The 23,080-nt window shown below is 37.2% G+C and overlaps 2 protein-coding genes across 4 annotated transcripts in view; both read left to right on the top strand.

The window, feature by feature from the left end:
* LOC134846062 (protein angel homolog 2-like) overlaps positions 1-23,080 on the top strand; it is a 513,790-nt gene that overhangs the window by 73,197 nt on the left and 417,513 nt on the right. The gene's annotated exons all lie outside the window — the stretch shown is intronic.
* Positions 65-21,335, top strand: LOC134845500 (neurabin-1-like). 3 transcript variants are annotated; one of them, XM_063862404.1, is made up of 13 exons: positions 65-1,506; positions 2,083-2,336; positions 3,079-3,183; positions 4,080-4,254; positions 4,422-4,502; positions 7,012-7,558; positions 12,867-12,977; positions 13,447-13,754; positions 15,096-15,434; positions 17,490-17,711; positions 17,995-18,095; positions 18,751-19,039; positions 20,209-21,335. In XM_063862404.1, the coding sequence occupies exons 1-13, from the start codon at positions 91-93 to the stop codon at positions 20,350-20,352; spliced, it is 4,092 nt and encodes a 1,363-aa protein (XP_063718474.1). In that variant the 5' UTR covers positions 65-90; the 3' UTR covers positions 20,353-21,335. The 3 variants fall into 3 exon arrangements, with proteins under 3 accessions (XP_063718474.1, XP_063718475.1, XP_063718477.1); XM_063862405.1 differs by having other exon boundaries at positions 18,760-19,039; XM_063862407.1 differs by lacking the exon at positions 15,096-15,434.

A 23,080-nucleotide genomic window follows, 5' to 3' on the forward strand; every position in this document is an offset into this window, starting at 1 on the left:
ATGAGCTGCTTTAAAGAGCTCCCTTTCGCTGTGCCCAAAACTTTTGCAGACGCTGTTTCAGTTTAATTATGAGCCAAATAATTTTTTGAAATGTTTGAGAACTATAACTCCGCTGGTCAGGAGACTCCAACCAATAACCGTCTCTCGGGTTATTCGGTGAATTCTCCTCCCTTGCAGAGGAAATCGCTTCCACCCAGAAATCCAGATGATGAGTCGACAACAAGTTTGCGACCTAGTGAAATGAGTGGAAGTTTGCCTTCGTCTCCAGCTGAAGTTACCTTTAGAAGAATAGGAGGGAACCGAAAAGCTCGAGAAAGTTTTAACCGATTATCCGTCGAATTTGAAGCAGACGCACCCGAAGATGCGAAAACGTATACAGAAAGGTTTGCATCCGCAAAAGCGTTGTTTGAGAATATGACGCGATCGCATATGCCTTCAATTGAGTCCCCAAATCGAACCAATGTATCGAAAGTTCCAAGAACTTCTTTTAAAAATCGTTCTCCTAATGGAACTAAGGTTTCACCTCCTGTTCCAATCAAACCTGTCCATGGAATTTCAAATAGCAACGCATCTAACTCGTATGCCGAAAAGTCATCGCCTATAACTTCAACTTTGAATCGATTGCTTCCAGATTCGCCTAAAAGATCATCTTTTGTCGATAATAGTGACAACATCATAGACAGCTTAGGTCCTAGGTTAAGTCCTGAAGGTCAGGCTGATCCGTCTCCGCCGACATCAACTGGCGACTTGGTAGTGACCTCAGGAGAATCTGTCAATGAACAGCCGTTACCGGCTGATCATGAAGCAGAGCAACTCGAAACCGTTTCAGCTTTAAAAACAGAACTCGAAGTGGTAGAATCTAGCGTGGATACTAAAAAACCATTCGATGATTCCATTGAAGAAGAACCCACAGTTTATAGCGGGTCAGTTGAAGAAAACTTCATCCCCTCGTCTAATTCGATTAAACAAGAAACTGCGTTGGAAACAGAGGCTCGAACTGAAAAACCTGAACCCGAAGAAAAAATAGCCAGTGAAAATGACGATAAAAATAAATTGTCGGAAAACAAAACTGCTGATATGCTAAATTTAGAAAAAGAAGGCAATGATGATACTGAGACGGAAATGGGAGATGAGACTGAAAGCGCGAATGAAGACGAATATGATTTAGGAAACGAGTTACCAGCTGAATTCAACTTGGCAGAGGATGCCAAAGATGTAAAAAGTGACGTGGTTGAGTCAGAAAGCGAGGCATATGAGAAAAACATTCTCGCCAACGTCGAAGCAGCAGAAGTTATTGAAGATCGCGACCAGTCAGATAATTATGAGGAAATTGAGGAGTATGATCCACCTGATGATGAAAGTCTTATGTGGAAAGAGGTGTACGAGGGTTTACAAGAGGAAGATGAAATCGCCGGACTTCCCGCTCCCCTGGAAGAAGATCTCTACGTAGTGGATGATGAAATGACACGAAAAAAGAAAGTCGTATTTTCCACAAGTAATATAAAGGTATGATAAGATACGGATTAATTTCGTAACAGTTTCCTTGCATTACTCTTTTAAAAACATCGTAAGGATAATAAACGGTAAAAAAAAAGCTTGGAATTTTAAAAAGTGCTGCTTTAATTTTTTAATCCCCAAAACATGCAAAAATCCCCAAATACAACGCTCCGTGCACATCCGTGATTGTTACGGAGCTTTGGATTTGGGATTGTCATTTGTTCTAAGAAAAAACTAAGATACCTCAAAGAAGCCTTAATCGGAGTTAAGTGATGTATATTTTTCAATCCCTCTGCAGTGAATCAAACTACTTGAGAAATATTTCAACTAAATTTCTGTGTACAGAAACAAAATGTTTTAAAATGTGTGTATTGATTAGGCGGCCCAAAACATGAAAAACATAAGTCAGGTGAATGAATATTGCATAATATTTAACTTCTATGTTATCGCTACACAACTCGTCGAAAGTTGAAGCTGGTGTATTAAATGGTTGTTTGTCTAACGGATGGTTGCCATACGCCATAATGAACAATAATCTATCGAGATATCAGATTTTGCTGAAATATTTGCGTGCATGAATTGCAGATGTCATATACGTACTCGATGAATGATCTTGACCGGAGGAATGACCAGATCGATCCAGTGGGAGCATCGGCCGAGTATGAGTTGGAGAAGAGAATCGACAAGATGACACTGTTTGACGTGGAGCTGGACAAGAGCAACACTGGCCTGGGTCTCAGCATCATTGGCATGGGGGTGGGTGCGGATGCGGGTGTGGAGAAACTGGGCATATTCATCAAGACTATGAACCCCAATGGAGCTGCTGCTCAGAGCGGAAAGTAAGATTGCGAGAAACTCATTCAAATAACCAAGTAATGTTACTTTATGGTACATTTTTAGACGATCTGAATAAATTCAGAGCTTTATAACATGGCAGAGATGTAATAAATCTACTATGGAATTTTCAGGCTCCGAAAACTCCTAAATAGATTTAACCTTTTTTTTATTATTCAGAGTTGATGAACGTAGTTCAGACTCTTATATAGGTGCTTATGATTTTTTTGTTTTTTTCTTAGTGAAAATTTTAATATTGTTAGGCTCAAATTTTTCGTAATTTTCGTAAATTTAGTTCCTTTCCTTTGTTAAAAGGAAGGCAAACTCGAATAGCGAAATTGTAAAGGTCAAAGAAAACCTGATCGACTTCCAATTTCAAAAGTGGAATTTAATTTTCAGATATCTCAGCGGAATTAGAAATTACCTGTTGATCCATTCTTCTGAAATTGGGTTTATTCAATCGAAGTAGTGTCAATTATAAGTTGTTCCCGAAATTCAAAGAGCTTGAAGGGCATTTATTTTTTCTTTAATATGAAGTTTTTTCAAAAAATAGGCTATTTATTTTGTTTACTTGCGTTCTGTTGGCTATGTTTGTTATTCTAGAAAATTCTGAGGTATTTAAATACTAAAAATTCCCCTTTAAAGAGACGTGATTTTTTGTACTTTGCTATCTTTCTCCGATGCTGTGCAATATGTGTGTGTGCGTGTGTTGCACTGTATGCATTGAGTATTGTGTTGTTATTTTAGAATCTGTGTGGGGGACATGATCATAGAAGTGAATGGACAGAGCCTGGTGGGGGTGACACAGGTGTTCGCAGCCACAGTCCTCAAGAGCACCGAGAGTGTAGTCAAGTTAGTCCAGTACCCCTCCCCCTTCCCATCGCAGCCACCCCTCCCCCCACCCCATCCACACATATACAACATACATTTATTAGTGGTCAAACTCCTCGCAATCTCTTCTCTTTCTATCTAACTAAATTATATATTCCTAAATATACGTTGAATTCGCTCATTGGTCAACATAAATGATGAAAGGAGCCCATTAGTACAAATTCAGTTGGTATTCCATCGATCACTTAAGTAGATCATAATCAAATAGGGTTTGATCGATTGATAAGTTGTTGCTACAGTGACGTGTATCCTTTCTTAATCTGAAAAAGCACTATTTTTAAATCATGATTTTATTTAAGCTGATTGATGGAAATAGCAATAGAAATTCCGCAAATGCTTAGGAGACTGCCAGTGCTTTTAGATTACCAAGCCGTCTAACTGCTGTTGTATATCAATGATCTAATGCCATTTACATGGAAAAAAAAACGTTTTATTAAGAAGACTTCATATAAAGTGAGACAAAATGGCGCAATAGTTGGCATATATCAAAAACAAAATTGAAACGAAACTGACTATTGAATTTTTTTGTTCATGTTATCTTATCGCATTTTTTTCGTTGTGCTTATTTTTGGGATTTTGTTCTGAAGACGAGCAGTGGATATTTATTTTAGTCTTATTATAGTTCATACTTATTAGTTAGCAGTGACCTTGAGCAACTTAATCGATCAAAAGGGTGCTGTTTGGACTCCATGAGTAAAAAAATTGAGTTTTGACGTCAAAATAAATGGGCAGTTTTGATTCAGATTAATTGACAGAATCACATATTGCCAATAAAATTTTGGCATATATAGCTGTGTCTGAATGGGAGGCTTTGATCGATATTATACCCAAATGGCCAAGATGTTGTTCATGTTCAGGTTCAAGTTGGGTCGAGAACAGGAAAACGGAGAGATTAGTCGTCTGTTGCATGACGCACACGCAGAGGAACAGGCGGTGTCTGCGGCACATCAAGGTATGAACAACCACCAGCACGGACACACACCCTCAAACACTGCCAGCACTGGCTCGGCCGGCGACTCAGAATCTTTCGCGGTTAGTCAATCCAATCAATATATTTAAGGTTTTGATAGGTTACCAGATTTTTATTTTTAGATAATAGAAGCTTAGTAATTGAGATACAGGTATAAACGTGCCAAATATCAGAAAAATTTTTGGATTGTGGTGTTTTGGTATATTTGTTAATGAGTTTTGTTTTATAGCACGATGGTTACAGTGAGTCTGTGGAGGACCTCTTGCCGACGGCCGAGAACTTCGAGAAGCTCAAGATGATGTACCAATACGTAAGTTGAAACATAGCCAGCATGCAGTTGCAAAATTGTTAATTAAGATTATTTCCGATAAAGAAATAACATACGAGCTGTTCAGGTTTTAACTGAGAACTGCTGACATGTTGAAGATTTTTTGTGGTCTGAGTATTTTTTACTCGCCTTCAAGCATTCAACTTGGATGATGATGGGCCTCGAATTATTGATATTTCGGTTGAGACGCGCAGATTGACGCCGCTCCTCGCGTTCATGCAACGAGTTTTTTTTTCTTCGTTTTATTGGGCAAATTAAGTCACCTGGAAGTTTTTTTAAGCTTCCAGAATGTTTCATGATTTGATAAATCCAACAATGATCAGATAATGTTTTTTCCACTGAAAGTTTTAATAAGGGTTGCGATTAAAAAGCGTTATTTAATAAGAATATAGATTCTGAAGTAAACAACTCGTTTAACAAGATCACTTGAATCATTTGATAGCGTGCTGATTAGTAAACTCTTCTTGACGAGTTTCTCCGGCACACTTGGCTTAGAGTTAACGAGTTAGGACCTGTTTTTATTAATCAGTTTTCGGCTTCATAAAAATTATCGATCTATAGTTTGTCTGCTTATTTTTCGCCGAGTTTTATTGTCTTTTACGTAATGTCGGTCACGTTGATTTTTAAATTTTTTTTAAGGAAAAAGTCTTAAAATTTGTCTTAGGATTGTTTGCGGTTCGTCTTGATTTCTTTTTAAGTTCATTTCTTTTGTTGAAAGGAAGGCAAAATCTATTATCGAACAGCAAAAGTGTAAAAGTCACGGAAAACGTGCTCAACTTCTAGTTTCGAAAATGGATTTAAGTTTCAGATTTCCAGTGGAATAAAAATTTTACTTATTGATTCAGTTTTTTTTTCAAGTTGGGTTAATTTTATCAAAAAGTGTCAATCAGAAATTGTTCTTGAAATTCAAAGAGCCTTAAGGCTAAATATTTTTTACTTTGAAACTCAAAAGTTGAAATTTTGTTTTAAAAAACAGGTCGTTGTTGTTCTTTTTACAAAGCAAAGCTTGTGTTATAGTATGAACTATCTTTTTTTTTCGATCTAAGTCGCAAAGATTGTTGCGACAAAATGTGTTATCAATAACCAGCTATTAAGTACAGCCAATGTTACAGATGTTAACACAGACTATTATATTACAAATAGCACTTTAGCTTCAAGGTATCATGGATCTGTAGTGGTAGGGGAGACCCACAACAAAATAAGAGGGTTCAAACCTGGGCGGGCTTGGATGTTTTTAATGAACTATTTCGTATACTAGTTGAAATGTGTCCGCTCTATAAATTGAGGCATTTTACTTGGCAAAACTTTTTTTTTTCAAATTGACTGGTACTGCTAATGCGTCATAATTGCCTTGCATCGCTATACAATTATGTAGACTCCTAATTGGCGTGCGTCACTTAAGAAATTTTGTAGACCCTAAGTTTTAATCATTCAGTTTTTCCCAGTAGCATTATCGGTCATATTTTTGCTTGTGTATGTGAAGTGCAATTTCGCCTCTGTGTCCATTTCATTACATTTACTACTCTTTTCCAACTTTCTGTTGGCTATGTTTGTAATTGAAAGCGTTTTTGATTCAGTTGCAATTTGTTGGTTTACTATTTCTATGTTTGTTCAAATTCTTAAAAACTTTATTCAACCTAAATGACTTGGCTGAAATGGCATCGTCTTAGTGACCTAATCTTAGGTCTTCTGAAATGATGATTAGATTTTTACCCTTTGTGTGTTTCTGGAAGGTGAATGGCGTAAACGTTGCGAACTTCAAAACTGTATAGCTCAAAGTTTTTCATGGCAATTTGTTGTTTTTGGCCTCAACGGGCGTTTACCTAATTTTTTTAGTCGGCTTAGTCCTGGCTTTTCAAATGTTTCTGAATCCTATTCAACGCCGTCACTTGTGTTGCTTGACGTGTTTTCCTCAAATTGAACATCATTCGAATAAAGCTTAAAAACTTTATTCAACCTAAATGACTTGGCTGAAATGGCATCGTCTTAGTGACCTAATCTTAGGTCTTCTGAAATGATGATTAGATTTTTACCCTTTGTGTGTTTCTGGAAGGTGAATGGCGTAAACGTTGCGAATTTCAAAACTGTATAGCTCAAAGTTTTTCATGGCAATTTGTTGTTTTTGGGCTCAACGGGCGTTTACCTAATTTTTTTGTCGGCTTAGTCCTGGCTTTTCAAATGTTTCTGAATCCTATTCAACGCCGTCACTTGTGTTGCTTGACGTGTTTTCCTCAAATTGAACATCATTAGAGATCAAAAAAAGTGGAAATTTTTGTAAATTTAGTTATTTTAACAGTTCAATTTCTTGTGTGCAATGCTTTGTTTGTTTGGCATCGTAAGTTATGCTGAGCTCTGCTTCGATTTCAACCTCTGTGCAATGAAGTTCCATTTTCGAAACTAAACGACAAGGTTCATTGTTTGCGCCCGTGGCATTTCTGTTATTGAACAACATAATGTAGGCCACGTTTTCATCATTCTATGTTTATTTTAGAGTGAAAGCACTCGGGCGATGTTCCAAGAAGAACGGGAACAAGCTCTGATGCAGTTAGACAGAATCCAGTCTGAACGAGATGAGCTGGGAGGCCGAGTGATCCCACGTCTTGAGGCTCAGATAGCCAGTGTGCAGGAGCAGCTGCAAACTACACAAGCTAGAAGAGACGAACTGGAAAAGAAGTACACGAAAGCGAAACGACTCATCAAAGATCTTACCACCGAATCGAACGAAATGAAGGAACACGTGAGATCTGTCAAGGAGCAAATGAACTCGATGAAAGAGGAATTTCAAGAGGAGAACTTCACGCTGCATGAAAAGATTGCGCTTCTAGAAGCCCAACTGCTGCAACAGGCGTCGACCGTAACCCAAATGCAAGCTGCAGGAAATTCTTCTGTTAATGTAGCTGGAGAACAAGTGACTGCAGGAGGGTCGAGTGACGTCAGTGTCAGTCATGATTCAGTAAGCGGGTTGCATTCTGGGAGAGACGATGTTGTGAACCAGACTCCGGTGATAGGAATTGAGCTGGAAAGCAGCCAAGCAAAAGGTAGAACTGTTTCATTTAAATGCTAGCAGATAATTGGCACAAACTTTGATCATTTAGTTCACCGTGGATTGTTTTTGGGTCAATTCTAGATCTATTTGTAGAACTGGGCATGTTTAATATTTAATTGCCATTGATACAAATTACATGATCTTTGATATAAATTACATGATCTTTGATGGTTAAAGGGTTTTTAGGTACCGCGACAACTCGCAACAAAAGGCAACTAGCAAAATATTAAGAAAAAGACAACTCGCAGAAAGAGACAACTCCTGTAAAACTCGGAAGAAAATTAAATTTCCCTTTAATCTAAAATGTGAAACAAAAAAGCGGTAAAACATCAAAGCCTTTGGGGCGTCAAAATTGCTTCTGTATAAAGGAGTTTTCCTGGTCAAAGTTAAATGAAAGAGCTTCCAGCTGCGAAATTTCATCATTGTTTTCATAGTTTTTAAGAGTTTCTGATATACTTTATTGCAATTGTTTATATTTAGGACATTTATAGGGCTTTTCTCCGGATTTGAACCGACTCATGCGATTTTCGGTTAAACTTTGCTCCCTCCTTATTTGCTGTATGAAATTTGATACAATGGGGTGAGCATAGCGCTTTCCTAATTGAAAAGTTTTTTGCCATCCTTCCACCGACTTGTTAGCTTTTTTATTTCTATTTATCGCATTGCTGAACTGATTTCATATAGCTCGTATGATATCTGGATCTTTACGTAGAAATCCACGTACATATTCTCCAACTCACGTTTTTTCGAAATAATCGAGAGATGACTGCAGCTGCTCATTCTCAGTTGTTGCGTAGAGAGATTTAGTGCCAACTTCCCTTTCAGGAATGAGCGCCAGCGCAATAAATGATTCACTTTCTTTCTTAAGTCTTCGTCTTTTCTGTATGCAACCGCCAGTCCTAATTTTTGTATGTTTCGCCAAATGGCCTGCGCAAAACGAAAACACACACTTCTACTGACGCTGTGAAGAATTCCGATTTTAAAGCAGAAATTGCTTCTTTTTCGAAATCAATAACAACTTTGTTTGCTCTAATAAAGGTTCATGTTCACGTAACTCTTGAAATACTTGTTGATATTGCTGTTGAGTTTTTAATGTAACAGAAAGTAAACCATTGGGAGGGAGCAGTAATTTATAACAGCATGTACAGTATATACTTGAAGAATAATGCGGGACAACTTTTAATTGTGCCATCAGCGTGCCAAGTTGTTTAACGCTCGAGAATATCAAAGTTTGCCTCAGTGTGAACATAAGAAGTCGGTCGGAATCTCTCGGCCCCGAGTCATGAGCGAAGAAATTTTACCCTCATAAAGTGATTTGAAGTTCCATGGGAATTGCGATGTCCACCACGGTTTTTGGCACAACTCCAAAGTCTCTTTCTCGTTGAATCTCTTTTGCAGCCGACGTAATTTTGGGAATCTTTCCTGCGCACTCCTCAGAAACAGTGCTCGTTACGTTTTGATAAATAGATCGGGATGTTCTCGCGTTTTTTGTGCTCCTTCTTCAATTTTTTTGCATGACACTAAAAGCATTGTGGAAGTTTACATTTTGCCCCTCAGTAGTACTGCCAATAGTTAAGAATACTTTTTGAAATTTTGTCAAAAAATTTTTTCCTACATTTCTCCTCAATTTTTAACTGCTATGCACTTAACGGTAATGCTTTTTTGCTCCTTTTTGAACCGAATTTCTTGAAATTGTAGTTTAAAAAAATGTAAAAAAAAATTAAGACCTGTAGAAAACTGACTGTTCAGTTACTCGTTCATGAGGCAACACTGATTGTAAATGAACCGCTTCTTTTGCCACAAGTAAATCATCACGTGTATATACTTTTGATTTGCAAGGTCTTTTTGAGCATATCCAAGTTAATAGCCTTTTTTTTCATTAAATCGAACTTCATTAATTTTTTATCTTCAAATATCAAGATTAGTTTCCCGCGCTTGCTTGTAGTGAATTGCAACATTATTCGAATGAGTAGAAACGTAGTTAGAAACCAAATTGATGATATAAAAATAATTGCAATCAAGGGTTGGACTCAATTTCCACTGTTAAACGAACAAAAGTCTCAAATTTTTTCCCAATAACAGAAAGTAAACCAATGGGAGGGAGCAGTTGTTTATAACAGCATGTCCAGTAAATACTTGAAGAATAACGCGGGCCATCTTTTAATTGTGCCATCAGCGTGTCAAGTTGTTTAACGCTCGAGAATGTCAAAGTTTGCCTCAGTGTGAACATAAGAAGTCGGTCGGAATCTCTCGGCGCCGAGTCATGAGCGAAGAAATTTTACCCTCATAAAGTGATTTGAAGTTCCATGGGAATTGCGATGTCCACCACGGTTTTTGGCACAACTCCAAAGTCTCTTTCTCGTTGAATCTCTTTTGCAGCCGACGTAATTTTGGGAATCTTTCCTGCGCACTCCTCAGAAACAGTGCTCGTTACGTTTTGATAAATAGATCGGGATGTTCTCGCGTTTTTTGTGCTCCTTCTTTAATTTTTTTGCATGACACTAAAAGCATTGTGGAAGTTTACATTTTGCCCCTCAGTAGTACTGCCAATAGTTAGGAATACTTTTTGAAATTTTGTCAAAGTTTTTTTTCCTACATTTCTCCTCAATTTTTAACTGCTAAGCACTTAACAGTAATGCTTTTTTGCTCCTTTTTGAACCGAATTTCTTGAAATTTTAGTTTGAAAAAATGTTAAAAAAAGTTAAGACCTGTAGAAAACTGACTGTTCAGTTACTCGTTCATGAGGCAACACTGATTGTAAATGAACTGCTTCTTTCGCCACAAGTAAATCATCACGTGTATATAATTTTGATTTGCAAGGTCTTTTTGAGCATATCCAAGTTAATAGCCCATTTTTTTTTCATTAAATCGAACTTCATTAATTTTTTATCTTCAAAGATCAAGATTAGTTTCCCGCGCTTGCTTGTAGTGAATTGCAACATTATTCGAATGAGTAGAAACGTAGTTAGAAACCAAATTGATGATATGAAAATAATTGCAATCAAGGGTTGGACTCAATTTTCACTGTTGAACGAACAAAAGACTCAAATTTTTTCCCAATAACAGAAAGTAAACCAATGGGAGGGAGCAGTTGTTTATAACAGCATGTCCAGTAAATACTTGAAGAATAACGCGGGACATATTTTAATTGTGCCATCAGCGTGCCAAGTTGTTTAACGCTCGAGAATGTCAAAGTTTGCCTCAGTGTGAACATAAGAAGTCGGTCGGAATCCCTCGGCCCCGAGGCATGAGCGTAGAAATTTTCCCCTCATAAAGGTGATTTGAAGTTCCATGGGAATTTCGATGTCCCCCACGGTTTTTGGCACAACTCCAAATTGTTTTTCTTGTTGAATCTCTCTTGCAACCGACGTAATTTTGGGCATCTTTGCTGCGCACTCCTCAGAAACAGTGCTCGTTACGTTTTGATAATAGATCGGTATGCTCTCGCGTGTTTTGTGCTCCTTCTTTAATTTTTTGCATGACACTAAAAGTATTGCGGAAATTTACATTTTGCCACCCCAGTTGTACTGCAAATAGTTAGGACTACTTTTTGAAATTTTGTCAAAGTTTTTTTTTCCTACATTTCTCCTCAATTTTTAACTGCTATGCACTTACCGGTAATGCTTTTTTACTCCTTTTTGAACCGAATTTCTTGAAATTTTAGTTTGAAAAAATGTTAAAAAAAGTTAAGACCTGTAGAAAACTGACTGTTCAGTTACTCGTTCATGAGGCAACACTTATTGTAAATGAACTGCTTCTTCCGCCACAAGTAAATCATCACGTGTATATACTTTTGATTTGCAAGGTCTTTTTGAGCATATCCAAGTTAATAGCCCATTTTTTTTTTTTTCAATAAATCGAACTTCATTAATTTTTTATCTTCAAAGATCAAGATTAGTTTCCCGCGCTTGCTTGTAGTGAATTGCAATATTATTCGAATGAGTAGAAACGTAGTTAGAAACCAAATTGAGGATATAAAAATAATTGCAATCAAGGGTTGGACTCAATTTTCACTGTTAAACGAACAAAAGACTCAAATTTTTTCCCAATAACAGAAAGTAAACCAATGGGAGGGAGCAGTTGTTTATAACAGCATGTCCAGTAAATACTTGAAGAATAACGCGGGACATATTTTAATTGTGCCATCAGCGTGCCAAGTTGTTTAACGCTCGAGAATGTCAAAGTTTGCCTCAGTGTGAACATAAGAAGTCGGTCGGAATCCCTCGGCCCCGAGGCATGAGCGTAGAAATTTTCCCCTCATAAAGGTGATTTGAAGTTCCATGGGAATACCGATGTCCCCCACGGTTTTTGGCACAACTCCAAATTGTTTTTCTTGTTGAATCTTTCTTGCAACCGACGTAATTTTGGGCATCTTTGCTGCGCACTCCTCAGAAACAGTGCTCGTTACGTTTTGATAATAGATCGGTATGCTCTCGCGTGTTTTGTGCTCCTTCTTTAATTTTTTGCATGACACTAAAAGTATTGCGGAAATTTACATTTTGCCACCCCAGTTGTACTGCAAATAGTTAGGACTACTTTTTGAAATTTTGTCAAAGTTTTTTTTTCCTACATTTCTCAATTTTTAACTGCTATGCACTTACCGGTAATGCTTTTTTACTCCTTTTTGAACCGAATTTCTTGAAATTGTAGTTTGAAAAATGCAAAAAAAAAGTTAAGACCTGTAGAAAACTGTTTTTTCAGTTACTCGCTCATGAGGCAACACTGATTGTAAATGATCCACTTCTTTCCCCACAAGTAAATCATCACGTGTGTATAATTGTGATTTGCAATGTCTTTTTGAGCATGTCCAATTTGTTAACCCATTTTTTTCATTAAATCGAACCTCATTATTTTTTTATCTTCAAAGATCAAGATTAGTTTCCCGCGCTTGCTTGTAATGAATTGCAAAATTATTTGAATGAGTAGAAACGTATTTAGAAACCAAAATGATGATATAAAAATTAATGCTATCTAGGTTTTGGACTCAATTTTTGGTGTTAAAGGAACAAAAAAGACTCATATTTTTTCGCAATAACTATTTTGAATTAAGTATAAAATTTAAGTATACTGATTTTCAGTATTGGATTACGGCTCTTAGTTTAGGGATAATTTAAAGATTATCTTACGAGTTTATTGCGAGTTGTCGTAATTTCTATTTTATACAAGTTGGTTTTTTTTGCGAGTTGTCGTGTTAGGCTTTTAGTATTAATGAATGATGAAACGTTACGTCGTTACATGATGAGGTTATGGTTTTAGTTGCTTTTTTCATTTGAAGTGTAATGACGAGTGTTTTTGTTAAGATCGACACACTGAATTGATGACTGAGGCGAGGACGAGGAGCAGCTACGTGGAGTCCCAGTTCAACCAGGTCATCCAACTCCTCGAGACCCCTCCTAGGAGATTCCATAACAGTATGTCATACTAATTCTGCTCACTGTTAAACCAAATTTTGAGGAAAATGAGTGTATTAGCCAGAAAATATACTTTTTAAACATACTTTTACTAGTTAACTATAAACAGAATTTTTGAACAAAATGATAACAATATTGTCACATAAACACAAAGATAATAAATATCGTTGAATTTGGAGACATTTTTCAGAAATACACCTCTGAACCAACGACTAGAAAAATTATGCAGGGAAAACACGCTCAAGCCAATCCTCGCTTTAGAGAAACTTTTTCGAGTAAACAAAGAAGCTCATAAGCAGCAAAATACGTTGATAACATGATGATGCATGCTTTGATCAATAATCATACCCTTTTTAAGATCTGTATATGACGAAACAATTCGTTTTTGCCTTACCATCCTTAAAAGAAAACACATTTTGTTAGGATCAAAATGAAATAGTTTGAAATGAAATTATGATGTTTACTTTAGGGTACGATGATGGAATGATCTCTGACGATGACATGTTGGACAGCAACAGCCAAGCAGAAAACAGACTCAGTCGCAACAGCAACTCATTCAATCCCCTTCCCAACAACAACAGACCCGTGTCCACGGCATCTACAGCCTCATATACCAACAGTCAGATCGACCAACAACACACCCCCAATCAGAACAGGAACTACACATCCCCAAACGAGGACAGTAACTCACACACGTCTCAATACTCTACGCCACAAGCGAAATCAACAGCTAGTAGTCATCGCAAACAGACGAATGGAGGAACCGCGAATGTGCAGGTAATTGAACAACTCTTATATGTGCGACCTTGATTGATAAACTGGATGTTATCATAAAAACAGATGTAACTGAACTAACCATAGTTAATGCCAAATTGTTTGCAATATCCTTTTCAATCAACGAATTTGGAAGAAGTTAGTTGAATTGAAACTTTTCTTTTTGACGTTTGGAACAAATTTTTCACTCTTGTCAGCATGTTTTGACCAATTTAATTGCTCAAGGTAGCCGATATTGCCATTTAGCGTTAACTATAAAAAGACACTGTTTTGTAATGTGAAAATATATATTCTTGTGTTCAAAAACCTTCAATAGAATCAAAATGGGAGCTCGAGGTGATAATTATAGGCACATTCTATTTCTCAGCAACCATATCCTTGGTCGTTTTCGATAAACTTGCCAAGGAGCTGTATTAACCAGGGTAAACGCCCCCCTCCCCCACCCCCACCCCTCAATAAGTCGACCCCCTGACTACCCAAAGGTTCCACCCTTTGAACTATTTTGAGCTGATATCTATTTTTGGCTGACGGACCCTAAAACTTTTCAAAGGCTCCGTTGGAATCAATACATACTAATTTTGAGAGGGAAACGCGCGTCAAAAAACAATCTTTTCAGGCAAAATTTTGCAAAAAGTGCCTGGAAACGGCTTTGGCGCACCAAATTTGGTCAAATTAGGCTCTACATAGTGATTTGGGAGAGCTCAGATAATCAATTCGACATTTGGGAGAGCCCAGAAAATCAATTCGACGAAATTTTCGAAAATCTGATTTGTACGTTTTGATAATCCGGTAATTGTCGCCTCGATAGTCTAATTTTGATTTCGCGTTCATAATTTTTATCTTGAAAAATGTTTTAATTTAAAATTACCGAACTGATGATGTTAAGTTGAACGATGTGCTTTCAGATCATCACTAGGTTCTAGTCTGCTTCAGCTTAAACTGAAACTGAACTGCATATGACTGACTGAACATAAGCTGTGAATGCAGTCTGAAACTTGAATAAAACTAGCAGTTCAAAAGTAGTAATAATTTAAATTCATTATCATGTGTATTTGATACCAAATTGACAAGATATTAGAACAAAACTTCTGTTTCTCATCGACACTGAAGTCAATTATTATTTTCAAATCGAGACTTTTTTGAAACAAAGACAAAAGTTTCTCTTTCGTTATTTGACAATTTTATTGATAATCAGTTTTCATGCTACAAATATTTTAAAGCTTTTGATGGTAACAATGTAAAGGATATGAAAACATCGTGACTGTACTATAAATCATATTTTGTTATACCATCGTGACTTACATAAGTTAAAACTTGGACTATAAATTTTGTGTTTTGCAACAGCAAACTGCACCTAAAGCGTCAAGTCCAAACGAGAAAGTTATCTCGCGCAAGCTTCGTTTCTTCAAGAGCAGTTCAATACCTGAAAACGAGGAAGGCGAAACCCCCACCCAAAATGGGCCGGCAATAACTCTGCCCCCTCTCAAATTAAACCAACAAGACATAGCATCGCCGACGTCTCAATCGTCATCGAACGCAAATGAGAAAAGTATTGACGTTTCGCTGTTGAAGTACAAAGCGAGACTCGTGAAAAGTAGCCGCTCGATGGCTCGTAGACTTCTGCCGTCTCGTCATCGAAATAACCGGTCGGCAGCTCGCTGCGGAACAAATAATAATAAACAGGTGAAGTCAAAAAGAAACGAACTCGATTCGGATTCCGTGAATGTGAGAACGTAGCATGAAAACTTGACTTGTTCACTGTTGTTCACTAATTTCATCCTAGTTCATAGAAAACAACAAGAAGCATGGGACTAGAATAATCATCCGTTCTGTAATGGCAAGTTGCATCGGTTTTGTGCTGTGAAATAACTGATAAAAGACAATTTGTCATGTAAATATTTTTTTTGGTTCAATAATGTCGATGTTGTGACGTGTGGATGTGACAGTGAGTTTCCGTGAAATTAAGTTAGGTGGTTGCATTGTTAGTTTGAATTGTTTCTATGAATGTGCATGTAATGTGTGTGAACCTGCGGCAGATGGTCATGAAAGTGCATTTAGAAGTATTAATTTGTCAACTACGGACAATACGTGTATGTAGGTTGGGATTGGCTGACCAGTTCAATTGCCTCCCGACTGTCCACAAAGCGTTGTGCTCAGTTCAGGGTCAAGCGATTAACATTAAAGCCATCAGAGCGATGAATCAGGGGAAAAAGTTTGAAATTAATTCCACGCAGTTTAGAAAACGGTCAGAATAGGGATATATGATATAGTCAAACTACCTGTTGTTGACGAAATTAATTTAGGAGCAGGATTGAAAGTGTAGGACCTGGTGTGACTTTTTTGCTTCAGGGGCGCATCTAGGATTTACTCGAGGTAGAGGGAAGGGAGGGTGGCATTTTCGAAAAATGTTGTCGACCTTTTTTTAGGTCGACCATATTGATTTTCCGAGCTCTCCCAAAGCACCAAAAATACTGGCCAAATTTTCTGCGTCGCAAGCTAAATTTCGAAAAAACAGGCCAAAAAAGGCGTTTTTAGTCACGTTTTGGAAATTTCAAATTTTGCTATATGGAATATAATCATTTTATATTGTTAATTAGTATATATTGACCTCAAAATTAGTATTTATTGGCGCATTTAGAAAAATTTTAGGGTCCGTCACCAAAATGGATATCTCAAAGTAGTACGAAGGGTCGGCAGGGGGTCCAATTCCTGATGGGTGAGGGTGTCGCCACCCCCCTAAACCCGCCCCTGAATGGACAATTTTAAGTTATTTTCAGGTTAAGGTCTTGATTCAATTTATTGTCATTTTTTCACAGATATGAGAATTTTTCATAATTTTAATCCGCGATGCTTAGATTTAGACACGGAAGCATTATAGCAACTAGCTCAACCAAAAAGAAGATTTAAAAGAAGACCTTAAAGACAAATACCTGATACTGATACCGTAGATTGCCTGATACTTCTGATATCTCCATGGTAATAAAATGAAGATTCATATTTCAGTTCAGTTATGTGTTTGCTACTTTCAAAGCAAATCTGTCTAGACCTTTGACCGGCAATAGCTGAACTCTTTGTATTTATTGTATGTGGATTGATTGTGTTTTATTGAATCTAACATCACAATCTAGGCTTTATTACTGCATGTTGAGCCAATCGATCTGAAAATGACAATATTTCAATAAGGTTTTCATGTCAAATCAACTTGCAGACTTACAAATGTGCTAAAATGTTTCGTGAGTGTTTAGGTAACTCTGTTACTTTTCTTTCAAATGCATACCAGGATGAAATAAGTATTAATAAGTATGTTGCATTGCGGTGCTTAATTATAGCTTTTGAACTAAATCTCATGCGCGTTTGAGCAAAATAAGCATCAGAAAAATCACGAAGTGGTACTGCACATATTACATTAACATCCAAATTGAATCGGGAGCAGTGTTCCTGAGTGTAATTTAGCAATGAATTTCGCCCTGGTGCTGCGGTACCGTGCGTGCGCTTGTTAATCATCTTATAAATAGCGGCCAGGCAAAATTGTTTGTCAAATTTCGATGTTCATCAACTTGTATGATCAATATGATACAGCTAGATCGAGCTTCATTTTATCATGCTACTAACCATATGCAACTCAACGAATGAGTAGTCATTACTATCAACATCAATAGTATCCTCAAATTGCTGCATGCATACTCCTGAAGATGCTTGCGGACAGATTGTTCAGGCATGTAATGTTCTTTGGTTTAGGACAACAGTGACACGTCATCTACTGGATCCGGCTCAGGAGGTCATCACAGTTCAAGCAATTACCACTCCTCGCAGCAGCACCAGTACAAGAGCAAGAATGGAGGAGTAGGAGGGGATGCCCATGTGGTCGGTGTCGGGTTCCATCACGAGTTCCAGACATCGAATAGCTCCTCACGCAGCTTCGCAGAGAAGCTCAGGTCATCATTCACCAAGCAGGGAAAGGTCAGCAACATGTGATCTTTTCAAATTGTGATTTATCTATTTAATTGAAGTCAAATATAGTTACATGTAAAATTTTTGGCATCATCGGTGACCTTGGCGCTAAAGAATTGGCGCTACTATTATCCATAGGTTGAACTAGGGTTTTGGCCTAGAACAACCCAGGATTGTGTCTTCGAATACGGTTGAATCAACTTAATTGACTGGGATTTTCAATATCTTATATATTTTAGAGAAATACGTGGAATATATCTTCAGGTTTCAAATGATGTTTGTTGCGTTTCAGTACACCGTTAATGTCGGACCCACGTCTCCTACGTCACATCAAACGGGCTCTGCGAACTTCATCCCAAACAGTCCCAATGCCGCAACGGGGTCCCATGACAGGTAAGGCTCATGATGTGAAAGCTTATGTTCGATAGAGAGAAAATCCTTCACAAGGGCTTCTTTATCTTTATGTACATGCTTATGACTGAACATGGTGTAATTGTAAGTGTAGAAATTGTGATTTATCTATTTAATTGAAGTCAAATATAGTTACATGTAAAATTTTTGGCATCATCGGTGACCTTGAGCAGGTGCCGATTTAAGAATTCTTTTGAAGGAGGGAGCGCGGGTTTTCAAAAATTTTAGTCAACCAAAAGGATTTTCGGAGCTCTCTCAAAACTCTATTTTACGCCAGTTTCTGAGCATTATTGGAAGGTTTTGACCGAGAAATTGTGTTTTTTTCTCGACTTGCGCGCGCTCCTTAAAATTTAAAAGGTTTGCTTGACCAAAAATAGAGACTAATGGGAGACCTTTTGGTGGTTATTGGGTCAAATACGTGGGAGTGTGGTTTTGTGGAGCCCGTACATCCGCTAGTGACCTTGAGCATCTCTATCGGTACAAAATCTATTGGGTTTTATAGGCTAATTATTTATTTTAAACTATTGTCATTCAATGAAAATAGATTTTGACATCAAAATGAGCGATCGTATGTTATTAACTTAGTTCATATGCGTAGACCTGACATTCTAAAACACTGTTTATCTATTTGTTTCAGTAATTTCAGATCTAGCTTCGATCATGAAACGATAGATGGGCAGCCGGGATTTCCGAGGGAGGCATCGGCCGAGTCCTTCACAGACTCCAATGACATGAACAATGACTCATCGATCTGTTCCTCTGTCTCCCAAAACCAGATGGGCGGTGGAGGCACTACTGCTGTCATCCGCACAGATCCCAAACAGATGTTACTGAAATTGAACCTGCTGAAGCTCTATCCGCTCTTCCAAAGACATCACATAGACGGGACTAATTTACACGAGCTAGTGTCTTCCGAAAAACTCAAGGTTTGATGCTTGGTCAATTTTGGGCCTAATTTAAACAGAGTAAGTGATAAAGTTACCGTCAAAAAACAAGTCTGCTTAAGTGCCTTCATAGATCAAAAATAAACAAGGACACGGCCGGTTACTGTACAAGTAAAACCCAATGTTCTGACCATATTAATTTTTGCGAAAATTAATTTTTATTAAGAGTCGATGAATAGAGTGAAGACTTATATAGGTGGCGATGAGTTTTTTTCGGTTTTTTTTCAGGAAAAGCCTTTAAATTTGTTCAGGCTCAAATTTGCTTTTTCGCGGTTTGACATCTGATTCTTTTTTTAAGGCAAACTCAACTATCGAACTGCGAAAGTGTAAAGAACACGAAAAAATGTGATCGATTTCTAGTATCGAAACTGGAATTTAATTATCGAATTTCTCGGCGAAATAAAAATTTTACCTATTGATCCAGTTTTCTCAAATTGGGTTACTTCTATCAAAAAGTGTAAATCATAAATTGTTCCGGAAATTCAGAGCTTTATGGCGATTTTTTCTTGAAATAAATTGGAAAGTTGAGATTTTTTCAAAAAAAATAAATCCGTTTTTTTTTCTGTTTACTTGCATTTATTGACTCTTTCCCAACTGTCTGTTGGCTATGTTTCGATTCTGGGAATCCGAATCATGGCTGAAAGGGCTTGAATAGGATATCAGCCCTACGAGCTCTCTTTTAGATAATCAAAATCGGGAGGAAAAAGTTCAATCTGTCTCATATATCCTCTATTGGGGTGGTTGGAACAACTTTTTTTTTTGAATAATTCGAAAGAATTTGACGCACAGTTTCCGGAAAAATATTTGACAGAAAGATATCGCATCAAAAGCGAGCTGTTGCTTGTGCTCTAGTTTTCTCGACATTGAGACAAACTTTGTGATTTTTTGGAATCCGAATCAGGACTGAAAGCGATTCAAAATAATTCCACTTGTGAAACCCGCGAGGTTTGTTCGAGCTGGTCAAATTTGGTCGGAAAAACACTCTACAACATAGTTCCTTCCCTTTCTGTGAAGTGGTTGGAGCAAAATGCTTGCTGCTGAGAACGATAATAAATCATTTCTAGTTATTCTGCTATGATCATTTGTTCCTTTTTATGAACCAAATTTGTGATTTGCATGAACAGCTAGTGACTCGTTTAATATTTGTGCAGGAAATTGGAGTTGTGGATAAGAAAGACCGTGAGTTGATCAAGCAACACATTAAGGAGATGAATAAAATCATCAACAGGGACTCCAAACTCAAGTCCAAATCGAAAACAAACAATCAGTTTCTCCCCTCAGCCACGGCAAAGTAAATAAACAAATCATATGCTACCTTCAAATCAAACTTCACAATACCTGTTTCATCCTTCTGGAATTAATGAATAAAAAGCTGAAATTTCTTTTAAAACTAGACAACGTTTTTTAATGAAAAGTGAATTGAAGCTTGGGATTAAAAGGATAGAAATCTCTATTTTTGTAGCTTGAGCTAACCATTCATAATTCGATTTAGTTTGATTTTTAAAAAGTAGTTCCTAACTAGCTCCGTGGAGAGTGCGATCCCATTTCTTCCCAGTCGTAGACTAATGATGTCTCATTTTGACTCTTTCTTCTCTCCCAAAAACCTTCTCAGTGCTCTCTTGAACTCAAGCGTGAAATCATTATCCCTCTCATATTAGTAGTCTATTGTATCTCTACTCATCAGAACTCACAAAATTCTAGATTAGACTAGCGAAATAGTTTTTTTGAACCTCTTTAAAAATAATATTTTAGGCAATGTTATTAAATGTGCAGCCAAAATTTGGTTCCAAGTATGTGTTAAATTGGTTCAATTGTTTTGCTAACGAAGAAACTAACATCGAAACAAGGATAGAAATATCTAAATGAAAACTCAGTGCTGTATTTTCTAACAATATTTGATTCTGATTCTATTTTCAATGATCTATTGTGGCAGATTTAACTGTTTTCGAAGCTTTTCTTCTTTTGATTTCAGGTGTAAATAACATAATTAGATCAAACAGTTTGCCTGTTCTTCGGTGCGCCCAAAATCATATTTTGTAAACTAAATTAATGACTCGTGCAATCAATTTAATCGAAGTAAAAATAAATTATTTGCTTCTCTCACCTTTACTTTATTAGAAAAATAAAGAAAAGGAAGCTGGCTCAGCTTTGATCCAAAATCGTGAATGATTTATATGTGGACACTTCCTTTCTGTCAGTAGTGATATTTCTAATTAAATGCTAAATTGCTCCTATTCTGGTGGTTCGTAACTGAAATCAATTTCAACTATTTCGATAATTTATTTTTTAAACCAGATGAACAAAGTCATGGAAGCGCATTAGAAGGTTTCGTTAGACTTGGATTGTCATCAAAGGTTGATCGACGTCAATGTTTAAAAGACAATAAAATCAATTAGAATAGAATTTCCAGAACTGCTCAAATTATTACCCCATTGAAGCTGTTTTGCCCTGAGTTATTTCCGGTACTACTGAGATGCGTTCTAAGGGTGTATGAAAAAACAGCGCGAGGGAGGAGGTTAAAATTCCAGTGCTTCCAACAATTCATGCGATTAATAGTAGACATTGGGTTTTGTTGCCCGCCAGTTGTCGATGGGCAGCGAATACGTCAGACAATGAATGAATTTAATACGTCAATCATAGGCAAAAATGATTGAATTTTATAAAGAACAGTAGTGAAATTGATTAGTACGCAATTTAAAACCTTGCTCGAATGATACAGAAACGCCCCGTTGCCCCCAGACAGGGTGAAGGACTTCCGACATATCTGACACTCAGCCGATTTAGCGTTGACTTTATTGAAATATTTCCACACCCAACTCGACATGTTTATCTGAAAACGACAAAATATAACGTGGTAGTATGATAGGAATTCTAGTAAATGGTCCCCCTTTGGTGTGCATTTCCATCGGTTAACCGGTTAATGAAAAGTTAACCGGTTGAAATAAATTAAAAGGTTAAACGCTCCGAGGCCTAGTCAATCAAGTTTCGAACATTTAGCATGAGTTTTTGAGTTATCAACTAGAGTTTTTGAGGGGCTGAGAACGTGACATATATAACGTGCTCGTTAGTTTTGAAGTTAGTGAACGAAGTGGATATTCTATCTCAAAACTTTTGTTCATGCTGAAATTTGGACTCATGCTAAAGCATTTGCTGGATGATATGCAGTTCGATTTTTTGGGTCCTTCTCATTATAGCCTGGGGGAACTATGATTGGAAAGAGCCGATTTTATTAATATTCATTTTCCAAATGAAAGGCGAATTACACTCTGCACTAATAAAAGGCAAATGGAGGATAAAAACGCGATTGACCATTAAGCTTCATAAGAAGCTTTATGTCACGATTTCGCATCAAAATAAGATCTCAAAAAATAAAATTGAAAAAGACTTAAGGCATTAATTTTTTCTTTGAAAATTTGCCCAAAAGCAGTTATCAAATTGAGGTACTAAGGTAGTCAAAATTTTGTGTAGGCAAAGTTTTTAAGAGTCCATGAACGTAATTCAGACTCATATAGGGAGCGCTGCGTTTTCGTTCTTTTTTTCAGGAAAAAGCTTTTTTTTAATTTTTTTAAATTAGACCCCGGCCTGCTCAGTGCAGGACCAACCGCGTGGGGGAGGGAGATATCATCCATTTCGACGCAGCCGGTCCCACCTTGAGGAGGCGGATGACACTGGGACCCCTCCAACCGTGAACGAAGCGGGATTCGAACGCATAACAATCGTGTTCAGAGACATGTGCCTAACCCACTCGACCACGGCTGCTCTCCCAATCGACCACGGCTGCTCAAAAGGAAAAGGCTTAAAATTTGTTGAGGCTCAAATTTACTTTTTGCGATTTGACTTTTAATATCTTTTTAAGTTGAGTTTTTTTCTTTTGTTAAAAAGAAGGCAAACTCCACTATCGAACAGAACCTTGTAAAGGTCACAAAAAACTTGAGTGACTTCTTCCGAAAATGGAAGTTAATTATCGAATTTCCCAGCGATATACAAATTTTAAATATTGATCCAGTTTTCTCAAATTTGTTT

The sequence above is a fragment of the Symsagittifera roscoffensis genome, chromosome 5 (genome assembly GCF_963678635.1).
Source record: "Symsagittifera roscoffensis chromosome 5, txSymRosc1.1, whole genome shotgun sequence".
Lineage (NCBI taxonomy): Eukaryota > Metazoa > Xenacoelomorpha > Acoela > Convolutidae > Symsagittifera > Symsagittifera roscoffensis.